This window comes from Lacerta agilis, chromosome 14 (assembly GCF_009819535.1).
Source record: "Lacerta agilis isolate rLacAgi1 chromosome 14, rLacAgi1.pri, whole genome shotgun sequence".
Classification (NCBI taxonomy): Eukaryota; Metazoa; Chordata; class Lepidosauria; order Squamata; family Lacertidae; genus Lacerta; species Lacerta agilis.
The window spans coordinates 50,123,734-50,143,298 of NC_046325.1; the positions used below are offsets into that span (position 1 = coordinate 50,123,734).

General features: G+C 42.2%; 1 protein-coding gene across 2 annotated transcripts in view; it reads right to left on the reverse strand.

Annotated features, from left to right (window-relative positions):
• Window positions 1–19,565, reverse strand: part of CORO1C (coronin 1C) — a 58,863-nt gene that overhangs the window by 33,249 nt on the left and 6,049 nt on the right. Inside the window, exons 1-2 of one of the 2 annotated variants that reach the window (XM_033168997.1) lie at window positions 6,298–6,370; window positions 2,810–3,009 (exon numbers count right to left, since the gene is read on the reverse strand). In XM_033168997.1, the coding sequence (XP_033024888.1) occupies window positions 2,810–3,004 (195 nt within the window). In that variant the 5' untranslated portion in view covers window positions 3,005–3,009; window positions 6,298–6,370. Of the gene's footprint in view, window positions 1–2,809; window positions 3,010–6,297; window positions 6,371–19,565 lie in introns of those variants that run through there. The other variant, XM_033168996.1, reaches the window with a different exon arrangement.

The following is a 19,565-nucleotide window of genomic DNA, read 5'->3' on the forward strand; positions in this document are numbered from 1 at the left end:
CCTCATATTGACTTTTTAATCTAAGGTTGCTTTCTGAAAATAAAAATGCAGACTTCTCAAGTACTCTGCAATAAAAAAGCAATTTATTGATCATGTGAAGCCAAACTGCTGCACTTTCTGCCATCCCAGGCATTTGGCACATCCTTTCCCTTCCTTGCTGTAAAGGTTTCCTATCAGGAAGAGACGCTTTAACAACACTGGTTTCCTCCCTGCTTTTTAATTCCATACATAGCACATTACAGCCAGGGCTGTCAAGAGCTGCACATGGTATGTCTCCCCAGATAACCGTATGAGAATTATTTAAACCTCCCACTCACTTGCACACTGAGAAATCAAGAGAGAGAGGAGCTGCCAGGTAGAATTCAGCTGGCACATGCATTGGCGATACAAAAACCCGGCAGCAAAGAGTTAAGCCACCCTTTCCACTTGACTCAAAGCTGCTTCTCCCTTTTTTGCAGAAGAGCTCCTATCCCATCATTCTTCCAGGCTCAAAGTGGCCAATCAAAGCGAAGGGTGGAAATTATTCAGCCTGCCTCCCAACCCAAAGAGCTGTAATGGCCATATATGGTAAAAACCACTGTCAGAGCCCTGCACTGACAGCTGTGGAAATGCTGTTGCAGCAGCCGTGGTGGAGGCAGGGCTGCAGAGGGAACATACAGAGAGAGAGAGAGAGAGAGAGAGAGAAATGCAAAGAACAGGCAGTTCGGCTTCCTCCATCTCACCCCCCCCCTTTAAATGAGAGTGGGAAATAGGCACTCCTCTGCCCTGCCAGCATCAGGGCCACAAAGCACACATGAAAACACCCACTCAGTATATTGTGAGGGCTTCTACACCAGGACTCTGATCATAGTTATTACTCCTGCTATAAGAATATGGCAAAAGCATTCATAGGAAGAAAAAGAGAGGCATTTGATTTGTTTGTTGCTACAGAAGGAGGATAGAGATTCAGGACTGTTGCCTGATGCTGCTGACACAGCTGGCTCTCCCCAGCCCAGTTCCATGCAATAAATGTTACAGGGAGGCCTGTACCCTCCTTGCTGGGAGGCAACAGCATCTTGGGAGGTAGGTTCTCCACAAAGCAGCTCCCCAAAATCTTACATGGCCTTAACAGACCCTTTGAATGCCACTGAAATGTACCATATCTGCTTCAGACAGCAACAGCCAACTAAAGACCAGCAGGGCTTCAACATTAAAACACATGTGGTTTTAAAAGTATCCACATAGAGGAAGGAAGAAAGCCTGTCAGGCTGGGACTGGAACAGATAAATTCAAGAAGACTAGGGGTGCTTGAAATTCTATTGTCTATTCTGAGGCACAGAGCAAGCCCTTGCTGCAAGAAAGGCATATTAAGTGATGTTTGACAGCTTCACTTATCACAAGTAAGGAAATCTAACATAGCTGCATAGGAATATTCATACAGGTTCTGGGCTAGTTTTTTATTATACTGAAAACCCTCTGGTACTTAGCTTATCTAACAGATACCCTGAATTATCAACTATTCCTTCCATTTCAGATTTTCAGACTGCAAGGGTCTGCAACCAAAGCAACAACGTCCATGCACAACAGAGATACATCAACATGCTTGGGAGAACCCTCAATGTTTGTGAAAGTACCCCCCCCCCCAAAAAAAAAACCTACAGAAAAAGCCCTAAGGGAAGAGACCCAAAAACAATCCAACGATGACTGAGTATGTTCAGTGGGAACAAAATGTTGAATGTTGCTGAGAAACAGAAAGAGTGGCCAAATAGTACTTCACACGGCAACATTTTATTGCAGTCCCTGACTTACCCTGAGACTGCAGAACTGAAGGGAAGCACACACACACAAACACACACTGGGTTCAGAGGAACAAGGGCTATAGAAGGTTGTACTCCCTGCCTTCCAGGAAGATCATCATGTCAAGGGCAGATCAGTCTCGTCCCATTGGTCAGAGAAATTGATCCAACTATCAGCTGTCCTGGGACAGGGCTTTTTTGAAATCTGTGGTAAGCTGCCCAGAAAATAAGCCAACCAGAAGGCAGAATACAAATATTCAAAATAAACCGTCAGGGCTTTTTGCTTCATAGTCCCCTACAAAAATACTAATTCATTTTAGCCCAGGTTCTGAATTCTGAGTCTACATACAAGTATAAGAAGCAAGATCCCGAATTGCAAAGTTAAGGCTATGTATGGACATTCCAAATGACCACAACTCAGTGGTAGACGATGTGTTCAATCCTCAGCATCTCCACATATGGTGGGAGCACCCCTGCCTGAAACCCTGGACAACACACTGTCAATGTAAACAAAAGAAAGTTAGATAAACCAATGGTCCAACTCAGTATAAGGAAGCTTCTGATGTTTCTATTATGTTCACGCAATCATCTGAACTTGCAGTAAGTCAGGAGGTGGAGCCTGCCAGCAGGGTCCCACTCCTACACACATGTTCACTTTATAATCATGGCAGCATGAATAGGGCTTTTCTTCCATTTTGTATTTCTTCACATTTCTATTTTAAAGAAAGAATTAAAGCAATTTCAAATACAACATGCCAAGGATGGGAGCCGTTAGTTTGGAGAGAGAGAGAGGCCTCTAAGCTAGCAAGGTACTTATTCTTTTCCTGAATTAAACTGGTGCTTGTTAAGATACAAAATGACTCTAATGAATGCGTTGCCAACAACACCAAATTCTAGCAGTCAAGTGGCCTATGTTTCTATCTACTGGACTTTTCATATTCTGAAGGAAAAATAAAATACAGTATTGTAATAATAGGGCAGAGTAAGCTACAGGACCATGTTTAAACTACAGTATTATTTAAAATACCACTTACCTTGTGTAGAGGCAGAACCAGGAATGCACCACCACCGCTAGCCTCTATTATTATTGCAACAAAGTTGGGATTTACTGCACAAAAAGAACTGTCCCACGTCACCCGAGAAACTCTAATGTCATCGTAACACTGGTCGTTTTTCACTGCTTGACCAAACACGTGCCGAAACTTGCTCTGTCGTACCACTCGTCTCATTGTTTCTGCAGAAGAAGAAAATTCAGCATGGGTTACTGTTTCTTGGATTCCTCCAGTTAGGGTGCTTCTAGATGGAGGTTTAATATCACAAATGGGTTGTTGGCAATGTTTTAAAAGAATAAAAATACATCAGATTAACCTTTCTGGATTAAGTAGGGAAAATATACAGACTAGAATTTTGACATTGTGTGGACACAGAAAAAAAAACACCTTGCACACATGAGGAGCACCAATAAACACCCATTTGGAAGGACCCTGGAACAGCCTAGGTAACTCCTTTGCTCCACTAACAAGATAATTTGCAAAGCTAAGCAGAGTTTGGTATGGTTTTAAATTGGATGGAGGACCGTGTGTTGAGATTCCTGCATCACAGGGGGTTGGACTGATGACCCTTTTGATCCCTTGCAACTCCACAATTCTGTGGTTCTAGGATATAGTCTATTTTTACATCAATGTGTTTCCAAATACCTAATATTGAGCTCTGGAACAGTGCCAGCTAACCCATAATCCAGATCAACTATTTTGTTTGAATATTGTTTGGTTATCTGAGTTCACTATAGTTTATTGAATGGTTTGTTGTAACTGGGAGCCCTTTATTCAGCTATTCAAGCAGAATATAAATTTACTGAGTACACACCCAAACTTAACAGGGCTACTGTGGAGTAAGCACATTGATGCTTGCCCCCTTCATTTGTCTTCATTATGTTTCAGAATAGGAACCTTTCCCAAAAACATTGCAGTAACACTAGAAATATGCCAAGACTCAGAAGAAGGAAAGAACAAGTATCCATGATTGCATGTGGAGGAGGACGTCCAATTTAGTCTTCATGATTGGCAACAATCTCATGAGAATCAGGAACGCTGCCAAAAACAATACTCTCCAAAATCACCACCTAAGACTATGTTTGGACATTTGACTAGTCCAACAAACAAACCATGCAAAACAAACCATGATCAATTGTCTGATCAAATATTGTCCAGTGTTGGTTAAGTACATAAAAAGCTTTATCTTTATCAGAACAATAAAAATAGAACTATCAGCAAGTATGATACTTATGTTAATTACAATTATAAATTAGCTAACATTGTGATTCAATAGAAGCCAAACATTTAACTGAATTATTTTAACTCAATGTTAGGTAAGGTTCTCTGATTATCCATGGCATTATGGCTGCATGGAATATCTGACCACCGGTCATACTATTTGACATGTCCTACTATTTGACCTCAGCACCAGCCCAGCTGAAAATTGCTGGGAACATCTTTCCCCTGATTAGGATTTTACAAAATTCCAAGCAAGAACTAAAAAAGTGCTTAAGCACAAGCTCCTTGACAGAAATGGCTGGTTACCAAACCATCAAATCAAATGCTGCATCCTCCCACCCCCACTTAAGGTGTGGGCCATTACACACAAATCTGCCTGCAAATAAGGATTAGGGAAGTGTGCTTGACACACACAGATCCCTTTAAAAAATAAAAAAATAAAATAAAAATAAAAACCCTTAACTGCTTGTGTGATTGAACCTAAACAAAGATAACCTGTTTTTGTTAAGTTTGTGAGCGGAGAAGTTAATGGCCTGTACATCTACAGTTAAGAATGTGAATCAACTAAGCAAAACATGGAAATACTAAACTGCAAAAGCTCATCTGCAGTGCACACTGCATTATAAACAAGAGAAAATGCTTTAGAGTTCTATCAGCTTCCAGCAAAATCTCAACATTTTTGGTAGCGTTCTAAAAATGTGGCTGCGAATTCTGAAGCACTCGGGTTTCTGAGAGGTGCTCTGCCTCATAGCTAGCTTTGACCCAAGTCAGACATCTTTATATGCAGTTGTTGATACTATACACAGAGATTGTAACATTAACCCTGAAACAATAAAACTTGATAAAGCTACCAGGCTGACTACAATGGAGTCAATTCTCCAAAGCACCTGAAACTTACTAAAGCCCTGTCCTATGGCTAGGAGGAGGACTGCCTGGGAACCAGGAGCCTGTCATGGAGAGAGTGTCTCAAGTACAGTTGGTCCACCTGGGAATAGGCTACCAGCTGATTCCACACAGACCAAAAAGCTGCCAAGTTGTAAGGGCAAACATTTTGTAGTGACCTGAATGGAGTTCAAGACAGTGATCCAAAGGTGAAAGATTCCATCTACCTTAATCGAAGAGTCTTAGGCAACTCCGTGGTGACAAGTTTTTTTTTTAATTACATTAGTGGGAATTTTATACTTTTACAAACAGCAGAGCAGATGGCTCATTAGCACACACACAAAAAAACCCTTTTATCAACAGCAAAACCAGGAATGGACTACTGCATTCAATATCTGTGTATATGTGCCTGACATTTTCTTCCTCAGGCATCACCTTGTTATGGTTTAAATAAGAGTAATGAAACACCGAGTCTTTGGAATTGCTTTCCTCGGAGATTTGACTGGCCATCACAATAAACCAGGGTGAATAGCCTGCCTTCAGTGTGCAGATGGCTCCTCCCTCCCTCCCTCCTCTGCTAATGGGAGCAACAAATCACAAACCATGACTGATAAGCCAAAAGCAAACTTTGGGTTGCTATCTGGGCTTGTCTGAAGCAAAACAAACCCCTGTTCTTGGTTCGAATGTAACACTTGGCCAGGGACCCTGGCTTGTTGTTCCTATGAAAGCAAAGTGGGAACCATCTGTATGTTCACAGCAAACCATCATCTATGTAAATATGTAAATTCAGTCACTGCCAAGTATTTTTTAACGATGTCAGAAACTCAGATACATACAGCTAATCACCAAATGGCACCTGAAACCTAGGTTAGGTAGCCACAATGGAATGTCTAGGCGCCATTCTCGCCCCCCACCCAATGAAATGTGTTACTTTTGTTATTAATTTCATTTCTATACCACTTTATATTTTAAAGAAAAAAATCTTAAAGTGGTTTACAACACATGAAAACCATCAAATAAAACAATTCAGAATAAAACAAATTCAATCTTCAAGGAATTTTTTTCAGGATCCTTCTCCAAGTAACATTTTGCTTTCCCCATATTTATTTACCTACTTAATTTAGCTCATAGTATAGCAGAAATACTCTAGGAAGCCAATGGGATGTAGTGGTTAGTGTGTCAGACTATGACTTGGAAGATGAGGGTTCAAATCCCCACTCAAGTCATGAAGCTCAATGGATGACCTTGGGCCAGCCACAGCCTCTTAACCTACCTCAATGGGTTGTTGTACGGATTAACTGAGAAGGGGAATGAACCATGGACAAAAAAGTGGGACATAAATGCAATATATAAACACTTCTGCCTACCTGCTTATGAAGGCTGGAGGAGTCAGCCAGATAGAGATGTCAGTTGCTAACCTGACATACAGAGATCTCCATGTGGTCGCAATTGGGCCTTCACCAGCTGCAAAACTGTCAGGGGAGCCTCCAGAGGCAGCAGAGAGCCGGCTGGGGTGGAGGGAGGCACCTGGGATGCTGAGAGTACCCAACACCACCCAAGGAGCCCAGAGACTTCCTGTGGGAGTGACAGGCAGGGAGAGAGTTCCGTGGTGGAAGGGCAGTCAGACGCTGCAGGGTCCTGACACCAATTTAGCAGTTCAGGGACAGAGGGAGAAACGGTAGTTCCATCGCCCCAATTACGTAGGGGGCTCAAACGGAAAGAGGAAAGGAGGAGACTGGGGGTCCCCAGGCTTTTTTGTTGGAGGCGCCATCGGAAATTGCCACTTCCAGAATCTGAGAGTGACTAAGGCAGTCATGGAAATTTGGAGCTCTGTCTTGTACATATCCGAATAATAAAACTGATGAAAATATACAGATCCTGAGTCATCGCCTTTTGCTCATGAGGAGCACCACAAACCCTTAAAAAAACGCACCTGGCGAATTTCAAACACTGCTTAGGGACACATGTCTGAAGTTCAGGCCATCCTGTCATAAGGCAAAGAATCAACGGGCACATTAACAGCACAGATTAACTAGGGACCTCTCCCCTTCATGCAAGAAAGTGAAGAGAGGGAGGCAGGGACAAACTGGCGAAGAACAAGCATTTATTTCAGTTGCACCTACCGGTACTTATGCTTGGTTGCTGTGGGATATGAGGTGTCACTGTACTCTGCTGCGGGTCAGGGCCTCCCTGCAGACACCACCTTAGCAGGAGGTGCCACACAATGCCCTTTCGGAATTCCCTTCCATTGACTATTAGCTAAGCGTCATCTCTGCTGCCTTCCCAGCACCTATGAAAGACCTTCCTCTTTCAACAAACCTTTAAACTGAAATCTTTCTCAGTCTGTATCTGCACTGGAATTGTTTTTTTTTTAAATTGTTTTATCACCTGTTTGTCATGCTAGGTGCTTTTGGGAGGGTGAGATATAAATTTGATTAGTAAGCCAATAAAAGAAAGGGTTCTGTCGAAGTCTCTTTGGAAAAGGTGGGTTTTGAAGAGGAATTTAGAGGAATAACAGTTGTTCCCACTACCAACTGAATGTTAGTATGTTCTGTGGGAGGGGGCCAGACATCACAAGCAGAATTCTCAGCATGGTGACTCAACACTCACAATTCCCACAACTCTCTGGAGAAGGAACAAAGGCAGTCATGGTAGTTAAACCAGTTTAAAACCAATAGAACTTTGCACTGTAGATATATGCTCAGATTAGGTCCTTTCTATGGTCTTGGGCTGATGATTACTAACATCTATAATTCACTCAGAATCATTTACCTGGGACTCTCTCATTTAAAGGTATGTGGGAGGCTAATACCGTAGTAGAATCCCACACATGTCTAGTAGTCAGAAGCACAGACACTGCTGAAAACAATCAGATTTGCTGCTGACTACTAGACAAGTCTTTAGTTCATTTCTCCTATGGCTCAATGTTGAAAAATTCATTTTGGGACACAACTTGCCTCCAATGTTTGACATTTGCCAGGTGCATTTTGCACCTGGATATCAGCCACTTGCTACCAAGTGAAGATGCCTGGGCGCCAGGATGGTGTCTGTCACCTCTACCACCTGGAGGTGCATGCCTGGAGATCTTTGGATCTTGACTGTTTTCACACACTAGCAACACATCCTGTAGAATTCTATCCCTTAAATTTTATCTGCACAATCAGAATGAATTTCAGGAATCCAAAAGTCATATTGAAAAAAAAGACTTTTGAGCCATCTGTCCCAAAAATGGCAACAAGGCATTCTGTTTTGGCAACTGCAACCCTGTTTTAAGGAGCCATTTGGCGCCTAGCTTATATATATATATGAGTTTCTAAAACTGTTCACTTTTCAGCCAAAATTCAATTAAAATCTAGGAAGAATCCCAGTCTATGCTCTCCAAGCTACCAGCCCTGTGGTGTTGCAATGGCAAAGCACAATGGTTCTCCTACTTCCCACTCAGCTACACACTCACTTGACAGATGCTGCGCCCTTGCAGCAACACCCTTCTTGCTCTGGCTGCCTGGTTTGTGGTGACTCATTTATGTATGCATTTTGTCATCATGATAAGATAGGCAAGGCAAGACCTGTACTTGGGCCAGTACATTTTCATAACAGGTTTGCAAGAACATCCACTGGTTAGATTTCCTCCCACAAGGCTTGCCAAAAGCTATATAAATCTGATGTTTTACAACAAGCAAGTCAGAAATGAAGTTGTCCCACACAAGCAACACTAAACCTACACACCAAAACTCTATTTACAGTCACTGCACAAGGAGGAAGTGAGTGAAAGTTGACCAGAATCTCTAATACCTCAGCAAATAGGAAAACCAAGGTTTACTGATGCCCTTTGTAAGAAGGCCACATCATCTTTCCTCAAAAAGGACCTTTCAAAAATTACACATTCATAAATGACCTTTTTAGTTGTAGGCACAAACTTCTTATATGTGAACATGCAAGAATGCAATTTTTCAATTGATTAAATGCCATCTGTCCATGTTTCCACCCCCCCCCAAAAAAACCCTAATAATCTTAAAATGGCAGAGGAAGTGTCATTTCTAATAATGGGGAGAAAAATTACAAAATGACTATTTTGCTTTCTACACACACACCCCTCCTTTCTCCCTTGGTTTTCCTGTTATGAAGCCACAGCACTCTCAACAGAAACTGCAAGATGAACACACACATGCTCAACAGCCCCTCCAAGCCTTCATTTCCATAGCTAAGGGAGTGATTCTTGGCTTTGAATCACAGTCATGTTGATTTGGCTCCCTTTCAAAACAAAAGAGGTGTATGAGAAGTACAGAGCAGACAGAAGAAACATGCAGATTCCAGTTATGAAAAGAACAAATGATGGATCCCCCTAAATTGCATTCAATAAAGAGTTCAGATTAAAAATTAAACAAAGGTTACCTAGTGTCTGAAAGCAAGAGGGGTTTTGCTGCCTTCATTTTAAGCCCTGAAGACCATTTTTCTAACCTAATTAGGTTTTTCATGTTGCAAAAATTATGCCCTCCCCATTATGATAAAGGGTGAGGTGTGTGAAGAGCCAGCTGACTTCCTAAGTGCCACTGGCACCAAGGTTTGTTCTCAGTTATCAAGATGAGCTGGAGGAACAGAAGGAATCTGAAATAGTTCCACCATGTGCTACAGAGGGTGGGCTTTCTGAGAGAAAAGGGAGAGGAGGAAGTAGATGGGAGAAATTGTAAAGGCCCTTCCTATATGGAACAAGGAGTTTGGTCCCTGGCAAATAACACCACTAGTCCACAAGCTTGCTAATGTTTCCTTAACTATATTCAGTGAGAAGATGAAAGGAATTCCAAGTGCTTTTGTTCAAGTACTGCATTTTATATAGCATAAACTAAAAAGAGATACAAAGCAAAAACTTTTCATTGCACCATTTGCTGGGGCAATAAGACACAAAATTCTTTATCAGGGAGCATGAAGAACAGCGTTAAATACATCCACACAAGTTGTGATCTCCTTTCACAACAGTAGGAAACGAATGATTCTGCCTTAGCTGAGAAATCACTTCCCTCCCTGAATCCACATCTGGTAGCAAGTGATAGACATTTCCTCAACTTCCATAGGATGTCAAATTTCGACCTGTTGAACTGACCCAGATTGTGATTGTCAGGAAACAGTCAACTGTCAATCAAGTCCCACCTGGGTCCCCAAAACACTTAAAATTATATTGTGGCCCATACACTCTGGGCCTCAAAACTCAACTGACCATCTACACTGCTTTAAACATAAGGAGACCAGAAGACTCTTTGTAAATTTGTTTGTTTGTTTTTGTTTGTTTTGTTGTTGTTTTCCTGAAGCAATGTTCTGTCTCTTATCTTTTAAAATTCTTTATAAAATTTGGCTATCCCCAGAGAGGGGCAGGTAGGCTGGGTGCTCTCTCTGTCTCCCCTACTGGATACCTGCCTTGAACCCCTAATAATCTCTCCTGTCAAGGGGTAGAAGGTGCTAATGTGTGTGGTGGAAACCTACAACCAGCCTGCCTTGAGAGGTAATTGTGGGAGGAAAGGAGTAAAAAGATGCTTTACCTCTCCTTCTGTTCCCCTACAACTAGAGATGTAAAATTTCCGAAAATTTTGAAGCTCGGAAAAAACCCCGGTTTTTTTTCAGGGGGAAACGAAAATTTTCGGAAAAATTGAAAAAAAAATTGCTACATTAGCACTTCTTTTTTCCTTTCCAGATTGAAAGTCATTCTGTTACTTTAGAAACATAAAATATAACTATGGACAATTTTAATGGGCATAAAATTATCACAACTAGCATATTAAAAATATAGTGTATTTTATTATTACAAACATAATTTACTTTTAAAATAATATTTATTTGTATTTGTAACAAATGGAGCCACCATCTCCTGAACTGTTTACTAGTTTATGTGGAAGGGAAAAAACCTCCATAAAATAATTTTTAAAAATCCAGAAGTAACAATTATTCCTATTTCTTCTCCACAGTATTTAAAAAAACATTCTCATAAAAAGAACTGAAGAAGGAAGTGGGACTAAGTTTCGATGAATGGGCATGAAATTTAATCAGAATCATTTTCTGAGCTGTAATTAAGTATATACTTTCAGGCCTTTTTTGCTGCTCTATATTTTCTTCCAGTGCTTTGAGGCCTAGTGAAGAGGAACAGAACCAATGCATACCACACGCATGCAAAAACAAAACTGAAACCTTTTTCTTTTCTGGTGACAACAGCACCTCCTAAAGGAAGAAATGTATCTTGTTCAGTTTGTAACCTAGGACTTGCTTGTCCTCACAGAAATTAGAATAATCTGATACCATACATATTTTTTAGAAATGATTTATAAAATATTTGGACCCCTTATCTTAAAATATTTTCTTCATTATGTTAAAATAAAACATTCCATAATCTATTTTTTTATTTTTCCAATTTTCCAATTTTTCAGGAAAAAAACAAAAAATGCTTCAGGGGAAAAAACGGGGGGGAAACGGTTTTTCCCAAAAAAATTCCGGGTTTTTTCCGGGCCTTCACATCTCTACCTACAACTCCCATCATTCCTAACCATTCCTAGCTTGACAATCAGCTTTCCAACCAATGCAGGTTTTACATTCACACAAAACTCACTTTAATTCTCTTTTATCTTTTGCAGGCAGGAGGCCCAGAGTTCAGGTATTCCACCATGGTTTGGAGGATCAGGAATGTGCCATGGAAACCACTCCTTTTGGATTATAGTAACCAAACTCTTCTTTCAAATAGCCTCCATACCATTATTTAAAGTGGGTTTGAAAACCATGATTTGGAGATTAAAGCTAATCACAGTTTGCCCAATTCAGACATCGCGGCAACCTGGAAATGGAGGAAGGTGGCCATGCATGAGAGTGGAGGGGAGTGCATGCAGGCCGGCAGCAATCTCTTGGTCCTCCAGATTATGGCTTGGAGAACTGTCTAATCCGAACATAAAGGTTATGGTGTTGTTCTCATTTGTCACAAAAAAGGATTGAAAGTTGGCATATTTTCCTGTTTTTAAGAACTGTCTAAAGAGGAAAGCAGATGTACTTCTGAAGCTTGGAGGAGTTTCAACCTGTTTATGCAAGAGGAAATACATCCTGCTAGGGAACACTTACAGGAAAAGCCACTACAGGAGCAAAAATCCTGCTTTGCCTGTGAAAAGGGAGATGTTTACACAGAGCCAGAGATAAACGAAAAATGAAAAACTCAAAATCTGTATTTCGCTTTGAATGATGTTTTGGACAATCCAAATTACAGATCAACTTGACAAAGGAAAGCACTCCTTTGCCACATCATCCCAGTGCCTACAGGCCTTTTCCTTCTTGCATGCTATGGTTCTGCATTCCACTTTGGCCATCAGGGTATGTATTCCTGATTCCCTGTGGATGCGCACTGAACTCTCAGGAAGCACCTTGCTCCCTTAATACCATATTATGGGTTATCTATCCATTCAGTGTGTTAACTGGAGCACCTGGATTTTTTGTCAGGCTAAGATGTTAGGAGGAGGATGTGATATAATACAGTATTAGAAAAATCAAACTCCCCCGCAAAGGAAGTCTGGTAGTTTCTGCTGCAGCATCATCCACACACCACTTCCAAGTACTGTACCTATATAAAAATAAGGACACAGTTTCTAGGTTCATTTGTTACATCAATCCTTGCTATTAGCATAAAACATGCTAACATAAGATAAGGACATAGGAAACTGCCTTATACTGAGACAGATTCCTTGGCCTATCACCACCAGCACTGTCTATACCAGGGTCAGCAAACTTTTTCATCACGGGGCCGGTCCACTGTCCCTCAGACCTTTTGGGGGGCCGGACTATATTTTGAAAAATATAAATACCCTGCAAACCAGTCCCGCAACTGCCTCCGGACCTGGAGGAGGAAGCACTCTGCAAGCGCTCAGGAGCGCATCTTGGCGGTGCCCACTCACCAGCGTTGTTGATGAGCAGCAGCCGCTCCATCAGCCCATCCCCGTGGAGCTCCCAGGTGCCGTGCACCACGTGCTGCAGCCCATCATCCAAGGCCAGGTCGGCGGGCAGGCTGTGCACGCAGAGCACCGGGCAGGCAGTGCACAGCTCACCCTCCAGCTGCTCCAGCGTGGCTGCCAAACGCGCCACCACCAGCAGCGCCGAGCCTGGCGTCAGGTGCGGGGCCAGCAGGCGCACCAGGCTCCGGCTGAAGCCCCACAATGCACCTGTCACAATGCCCATGGCCCACTGCCTGCCCACCAGCCTCTTCATCCATGGCCATGCCAGGTTTACCTAAGCGTACGGCGAGGCTTCGGAATGGCTGCAGGAAATCCGAAGCCGCGCCAGCATCGCTGCCACCCAGAAGCCGTGCCAGCATCGCATAAGTCAGTCCCCGCATGGTGAGGCGTCCACAGCGCGCAGGGACTGACCAAGCAGGCAGCAGGGTGCATGGGCCGGATTTATGAGCCTGGGGGGGCGGCGCATCCAGCCGCTGGGCCATAGTTTGCCAACCCCTAGTCTACATGGAGCAAGGGAACAGCTCTTGCCAGGATTTTGAGACAGGTTTCTCTCCCAGTCTACCTAGATGCCAGAGATTGGACCTGGGACCTTCCCCACACAGAGTGCATGCTTTACCACTGAGTTGTGGTCATTCTTCTGTGGTGCAAAGATTATACTTCATGATCCTTTACATTGCTTTTCTTTTTCTGTTGAGTGTCTTTAAATGTGGATGGGTTAAGCTAATCATTTCCAAGCTGTGTTCCAGGGAACCCTGGGTGCCTCACAGATTAAGATTAAGATCAGCAATGATCAATACATTTTCCTGAAGGACCCTTTGCCTGCAATTACCAATCTTACCATGCTGCAAACAATCATATCTCAATACAAGCAGAATAGCAGCAAGGCATAAGAGAACTGAAACAAGCCACTCAAGAACTGAGTTGTGTGCCACAGAATTGTCTGCAATGTGCAAGGGTTCCTGAGTGAACAAGTTTATGTGGAAAGGGTTCTCTTAGGGGCTTGGAAGTATGAAAATCACTTATTGACTGGGGGCTGCCTAGTTTAAGACAGGCACAGCTGACCAGTGAGAGACAATGATCTCTCCCACCAACGTAGGCAACCTGTAGTACTTGTACCATATGCCAATCAGGTGGAGCTTATCACTCGCAACTGCTGCCTCCTGTGTTGTTTTTGCTGTGTTAGCAGCACCAAAGTGACTTCCCCAGGGTGCAAGTCTGGGCAGTGTGTCTGGAGGGTCTGGGCCAGGGGCGGCGTAGGGGGCAGACCGCCCCAGGTTCCATAATGGAAGGGGTGAGAAATTATCAAGGAACAATTACTGTCCTACTAGGGCGGTTCATAAAAAACTTTTATTTTTTTGAAAATGCTTGCTCCAAAGGTCTTATCTTACTGTACTAGGGATTATACCACTATATATGAAATTTCATACATATCGGTTAATATCTTGACCCTCCTCCACCAAAATAGCTGTTTACTTGGCTGTTTTCCTGGGCTGAAATTTCAGTTCAGAGAACACTTACTGTTCCCAACCCTAACCCTGTGGAAAGCCATCTAATTAGACTTTAATTTGATTTTGAGATGTATTTAGGAGGTAATTTAATTATTGTTTGATTTTATACCAATGTTATGTATCTGATGTTAGCCACCCTGAGCCCGACTTTGGCCAGGGAGGGCGGGATATAAATAAAAGCTTTTTATTATAATTACTTGTTATTATTCCTTTGTAAGAAAATATGAAATAACATAAAACCATTTTTGCAGGGGGGGTGACAAGAAATTTTTCAATGGGGGGGGGGGTGACAAGAAATTTTCCGCACCAGGTACCACCTGACCTTCCTACAGCTCTGGTCTGGGCTGCCCAGACAACAAGACCCCCCCCCCTTTGCACTTGCTGATGGGGTCCAAAGGAAAGCGGAGCAATACGTTTGGCAGGAGCTTGGCCAAATGAGCTGCCAGAAGGAGGCGTACAAGGCACCATCCAGCCACCTTAGGCACTCTGCTCCAGATTTGTGTTTACTCCTACACCTTTTCTTTTCCTGAAGATGTCCTGCAAGGCTGTGAGTAAGGAATATGCTATATTTACATTTATTGTATTTAGGAGGAGCCGAAAAAGAGCAGGGTGCATGTATTATAAAGACTGCATTTTTAAATAGTAGAGATTAAACTATGGAGCCTATTCAAAAGAAACAACCATTAACTTCCTTCTAAATATGATGAAAGTCGGAAAAATCCTTATGTGCTATATTGGGATTAGTGCAACATCTTAAAGGCCAGGGCAGCTCTGAGATTCAGAAGCAGAGATTGCTTAAGAAAAAGAAAGTGCTACTTAAAGCTCCAAGGACACAATGACTTGTTATTTTTTAAAAAACAGCAGCTGGCAGTGTAGGAAGCAGAAATCTTCAGGATTAGAATTCTGATCCCATTTTCTGCAGCAGGAACTCTACAGAAGAATCAGGTCACAACCTAGCCCACACATAACCCAACCGCAATGCTGCCGGGGGGGGGGGGAAGGAATAGAAGGAATATTCCCATAATTCAAGGCAGGACATAGGTATGCAAATGATAAGCCTTTTCTGCATGTTTTGCCTTTTGTGGTAACCTAATTTTCTTTACCAGTGCAACAAGATTAATAAGGCAGAAACATCCATTTCAGTTTCTCACTAGCTTTTCTTAGCTATTTCAATGCCATTTCACAAGCCATTATTATTATTATTATCATCATCATCATCATCATCATCATCATTTTGCAAGCCAATTTTATTTTTAAACCACCACAACATAGTATTATTTTTTTATTGCTTCCCAGCCTTCCCCAACCTAATGCCCTCCAGATGTTCTGGAATACAATTGCCACCGGTCCCAGCTGAAGTCCAAACATCTGGAGGGCACCAGGTTGGGGAAGGCTTGACTACCCTATTTGTTCATGAGATTCATTATAAACATTTCAGGAGACAGCAGGTATGGAAGACTATTTTCTACCCTTGCAAATCCAGCACACTCTGGATACAAACAAGCATTTCTAAGTGTGAGGGAGTCTTTCCTTAAGTGCCTGAATTTTTCCAGGCCTTGTAAAGTGAGGTTTACTAAGAGTGAAATGATAACAGAGCAACTGGAGGCCAACTTAAAGCAGCGCAGCAGTTGTTAACTGCTAAACATGGCTCAGAGAAAATCCAGCTCCATAAACTCTCACCCAGTCTACTGAAGACTCAGCTCAAAAGAAGGATGTTCCTTAAAATTCAGAGACTATGAAATGCAAAGGGCAGAGGAAGCCCACCACTCCCACACTGCTCTGGGCAGGTGGGAGAGAGGAGGGTCTGCTGCCACACAGGGCCCCAATGCACTCACCAACGGCACAGGCGATTGACAGGTAGCTGCTGGCACTGTTTCTCCCAAGAGCAGACGGTGTAAGGCCCAGAAATGGGGCAGAAGCAGAGTGGGGAGTCTAAGCCAATTCAACAGACAGATAGGGGCCTGATCCAGGTGTCTCTGCTGAACTAGCCTGAAACTGGTTCACCAAAAATTTTTTTTTTAAATATCCCCCCACACTTTTTATCCTAGTCAAGCATTGGGGTTTGGGGTACAGTGGTAGCTCTATGCTCTGTTCAGCCCCACTGCTCCCCAGCAAGGAATCTGGAATGATCCCTTACTGAGCAGTTGCAATGGGAGTAAGACACCTTTGGCCTTTAAGATGTTGCTCGACTACAACTTCCATCATCCCTGCTCATGCTGGATGGGGTTCCACACCCTGATGTAAGACATTAGGATCATGGGAAGCTTCCTTATTCCAGATCAGACTATTGGTCCATTGATCCCAGTAGCTCTTCTGGAAGGCTGTCATCTGCTACCTTAAGGCAGTTTCCAAGGGACAGAAGCTGGGGCATTTGAACCCAAAGCACATGCTCTATGATAGTTATCCCCCACCCCTGTGGCAGCAATTCAAGTGAGAGAATACATTGAATTGTTGCACAAAGTCAGTAAATCGCTTCATACTGTTAACTGTGCAAACCCCCACAATATTAACTTCTCCAATATTGCACACGAAAGCTCATACCAAGAACAAATTCAGTTGGTCTCTAAGGTGCTACTGGAAAGAATTTCCTATTTTGTTTCGACTATGGCAGACCAACATGGCTACCCACCTGTAACTCAAACAAGAGCATCACTCTTCTGCCCTACAGTGCAACCTGTAGTGGGGAACCAAGAACTGACTTCTAGATATTTCAATCTTATAATTTTACTTCAAATCCCTCACTTGTGGTACCAATTATAGCCTCTTTAACATCTGTTTTAACAAATGCTTTCAAGATCAACCACACTTCCTCTTTCTTGTACAGATGTTCTTTATCTTCAAGCTTAATCCCTTTTCATCCCAGAGCCACTGTTTTGAGCTACTGAAGAGCACTATCTTAATCTAGAAGTATCTGTTGTCCACACAACTCAACATTAGTGTAAGAATAAGCACATTTACAAGATGCAAAGTCAGAGGGGGGAACATGACTCAAAGGACATTTGCTGCAATTACTGATGCTCAGCAACATGTTATTTCAAGACAGCAGTGTTGAGGTGGTTCTGCACATAAGAAAAATATTCCCATTATAAGGTGACAACTTGTCACGTGACTTTTTAATGCAGGGTCTCACAAATTTCAAAACATTTTTTTTACAGGACCACAAAAAGGAACTGCTTTCTATCAGGATCATTAAGTACACTGTGTTGTTCTATACAAACTGAGGGCAAAACTACCTCACATACCCCTGCAATGAAGCTGGAATCATATGGAGGAATTTAGGACTCAATTCTTGCATCAGTAAATGATGTTGGATTTGTCAAGAATAAGCAAAATGTGACATTCCCAGTCAGGTAAAAAAATCCCAACATGCACAGATAACATAAAGAGATTATAGTATTGAATATTCAGAAAGTTTCTCAACCAGGCTTCAAAGAAATCAACCCCCGTTTCTTGCTGAAACCCCCACAAAGCGAGGTAATTGTTTGAGAGACTGAAGTCAGAACACTTGCAACATCCTACACCTTTCAAAGGATAAGTCTGCACAATGTTACAATTGCTCATCTAGATTAATTGTGTTCAAGTCTATGAAGAGATACATCTTTAACTGGCACTGAAAACCAAAGAATGAAGCCACTAGTAATACGTATGACGGAAGGGATTTCCATCAAATAGGGTCCACCACAAAGACAGTCCTATCTTGTTATCATTGCACAGGGCAAAAAGGAGGGCCTCCCCTGCAAATCTCAATGAACACTCTTGGGACAGAGTGCTTTCTGTGCTGCAAACCGGATAATTTCTAGCTTTAATTACATCTACTATATATGTGCAACTGATCAATGTTAAAGACATGATTCATGTTCAGTTTTTTGCAAGTTTAGGACATTACCTGCCAATTAATGGTGCTGGTACATGAATGGTGGGATTGGAAGATTTGCAGGGGTGCAAGTCACCTCATGCTCATTACAGCCTTTTATTTAAAAAAAACCATATGAGACTGGTTGCTATAACTCTGGATCAATAGACAGAAGAGCCTGTTTGTTTCTTCTCAAATATTAGTCCTGGTGTTCACAAGTGCTGTCTGCATGGCATGATGTTTTTTGAAAGAGAATTTTCATGCAACTTAACTCTTCTCAAATGCCAGAAGATTCTATCCAAGGGCTCATAATCCCTCCTTTAGACACCTGATTATACTCCATTTTAATCGGTTTAGGGTTTGTGCTAGCATTATTTTAATTTCATTGCTCCTGCTTTTTAAATGGAATTATTGCAGGGGAGGATGTTTGCATCAGTGAAGAAAGGGAAAACTAATTACATTAGTAGAGATTAAGCTCACTGTCAAATCAAATACCCATGGCTCCTTAATCAAAGGACACCAAGGCCAGCTGAAAGATGCTCTTGCCACACTCTGACCAGATGCATTCTCTGCCCCCACCGGAATGAAGGTTTCCTACAAATTCACTGCAATAACTCCCTGAAAATACAATGCACACTTCCAGTGTATGTTATCATGTATATGAGACAAGCAGGCTTTGTAGTTCATTAAACAGAGGTAGGAAGCTGCAAATATCAGAACACCGTTTCAAGTCTTAATGCCAACAAATTTTCCATCCTCCGTAAGATTGACCACTTTTAAAATCCACTGCAATGCAAAGCGTGATGAAGATCTTCTTTGTCCTCCTTTGCAGCCCTTCATCCTGACAAAAATAATGATCTCATGGAGCTCAAGCTTAGCACTTTTTGAAGAAGTCCTCAAGTACAGGAGTGTTCTTCCCACCTAACAATCCCACAATGTTATTTATCCAGCACACAAAGAACTGCATTTCCCTCCTCACACTTCTTCATTTTCTCTGTGTGCTACCTTGCTTTCGCTCTGAATCAACATACCTTGTTAGGCAGGAATTTTACCTTGACTCAATAGTGGCTTCTTCTGAAAGCCACAGGTAAAAGAGAAGTGTACTGAACAAGAGATCTCACACTAAACTCAGATACTTGCAGGACAACCCTACTGTCTATTGCCCACCTTTGTAAACAACACGGGTCTCAAAACCATTGTTACACTATGCAGGCAAGCTTATCACAAACGCAAATTACTGAATTGCCATGGTTCTCAAAGAACCACAAGAACTGCAGTTCTGCAAAGGAGCCCAGTCAAAAATT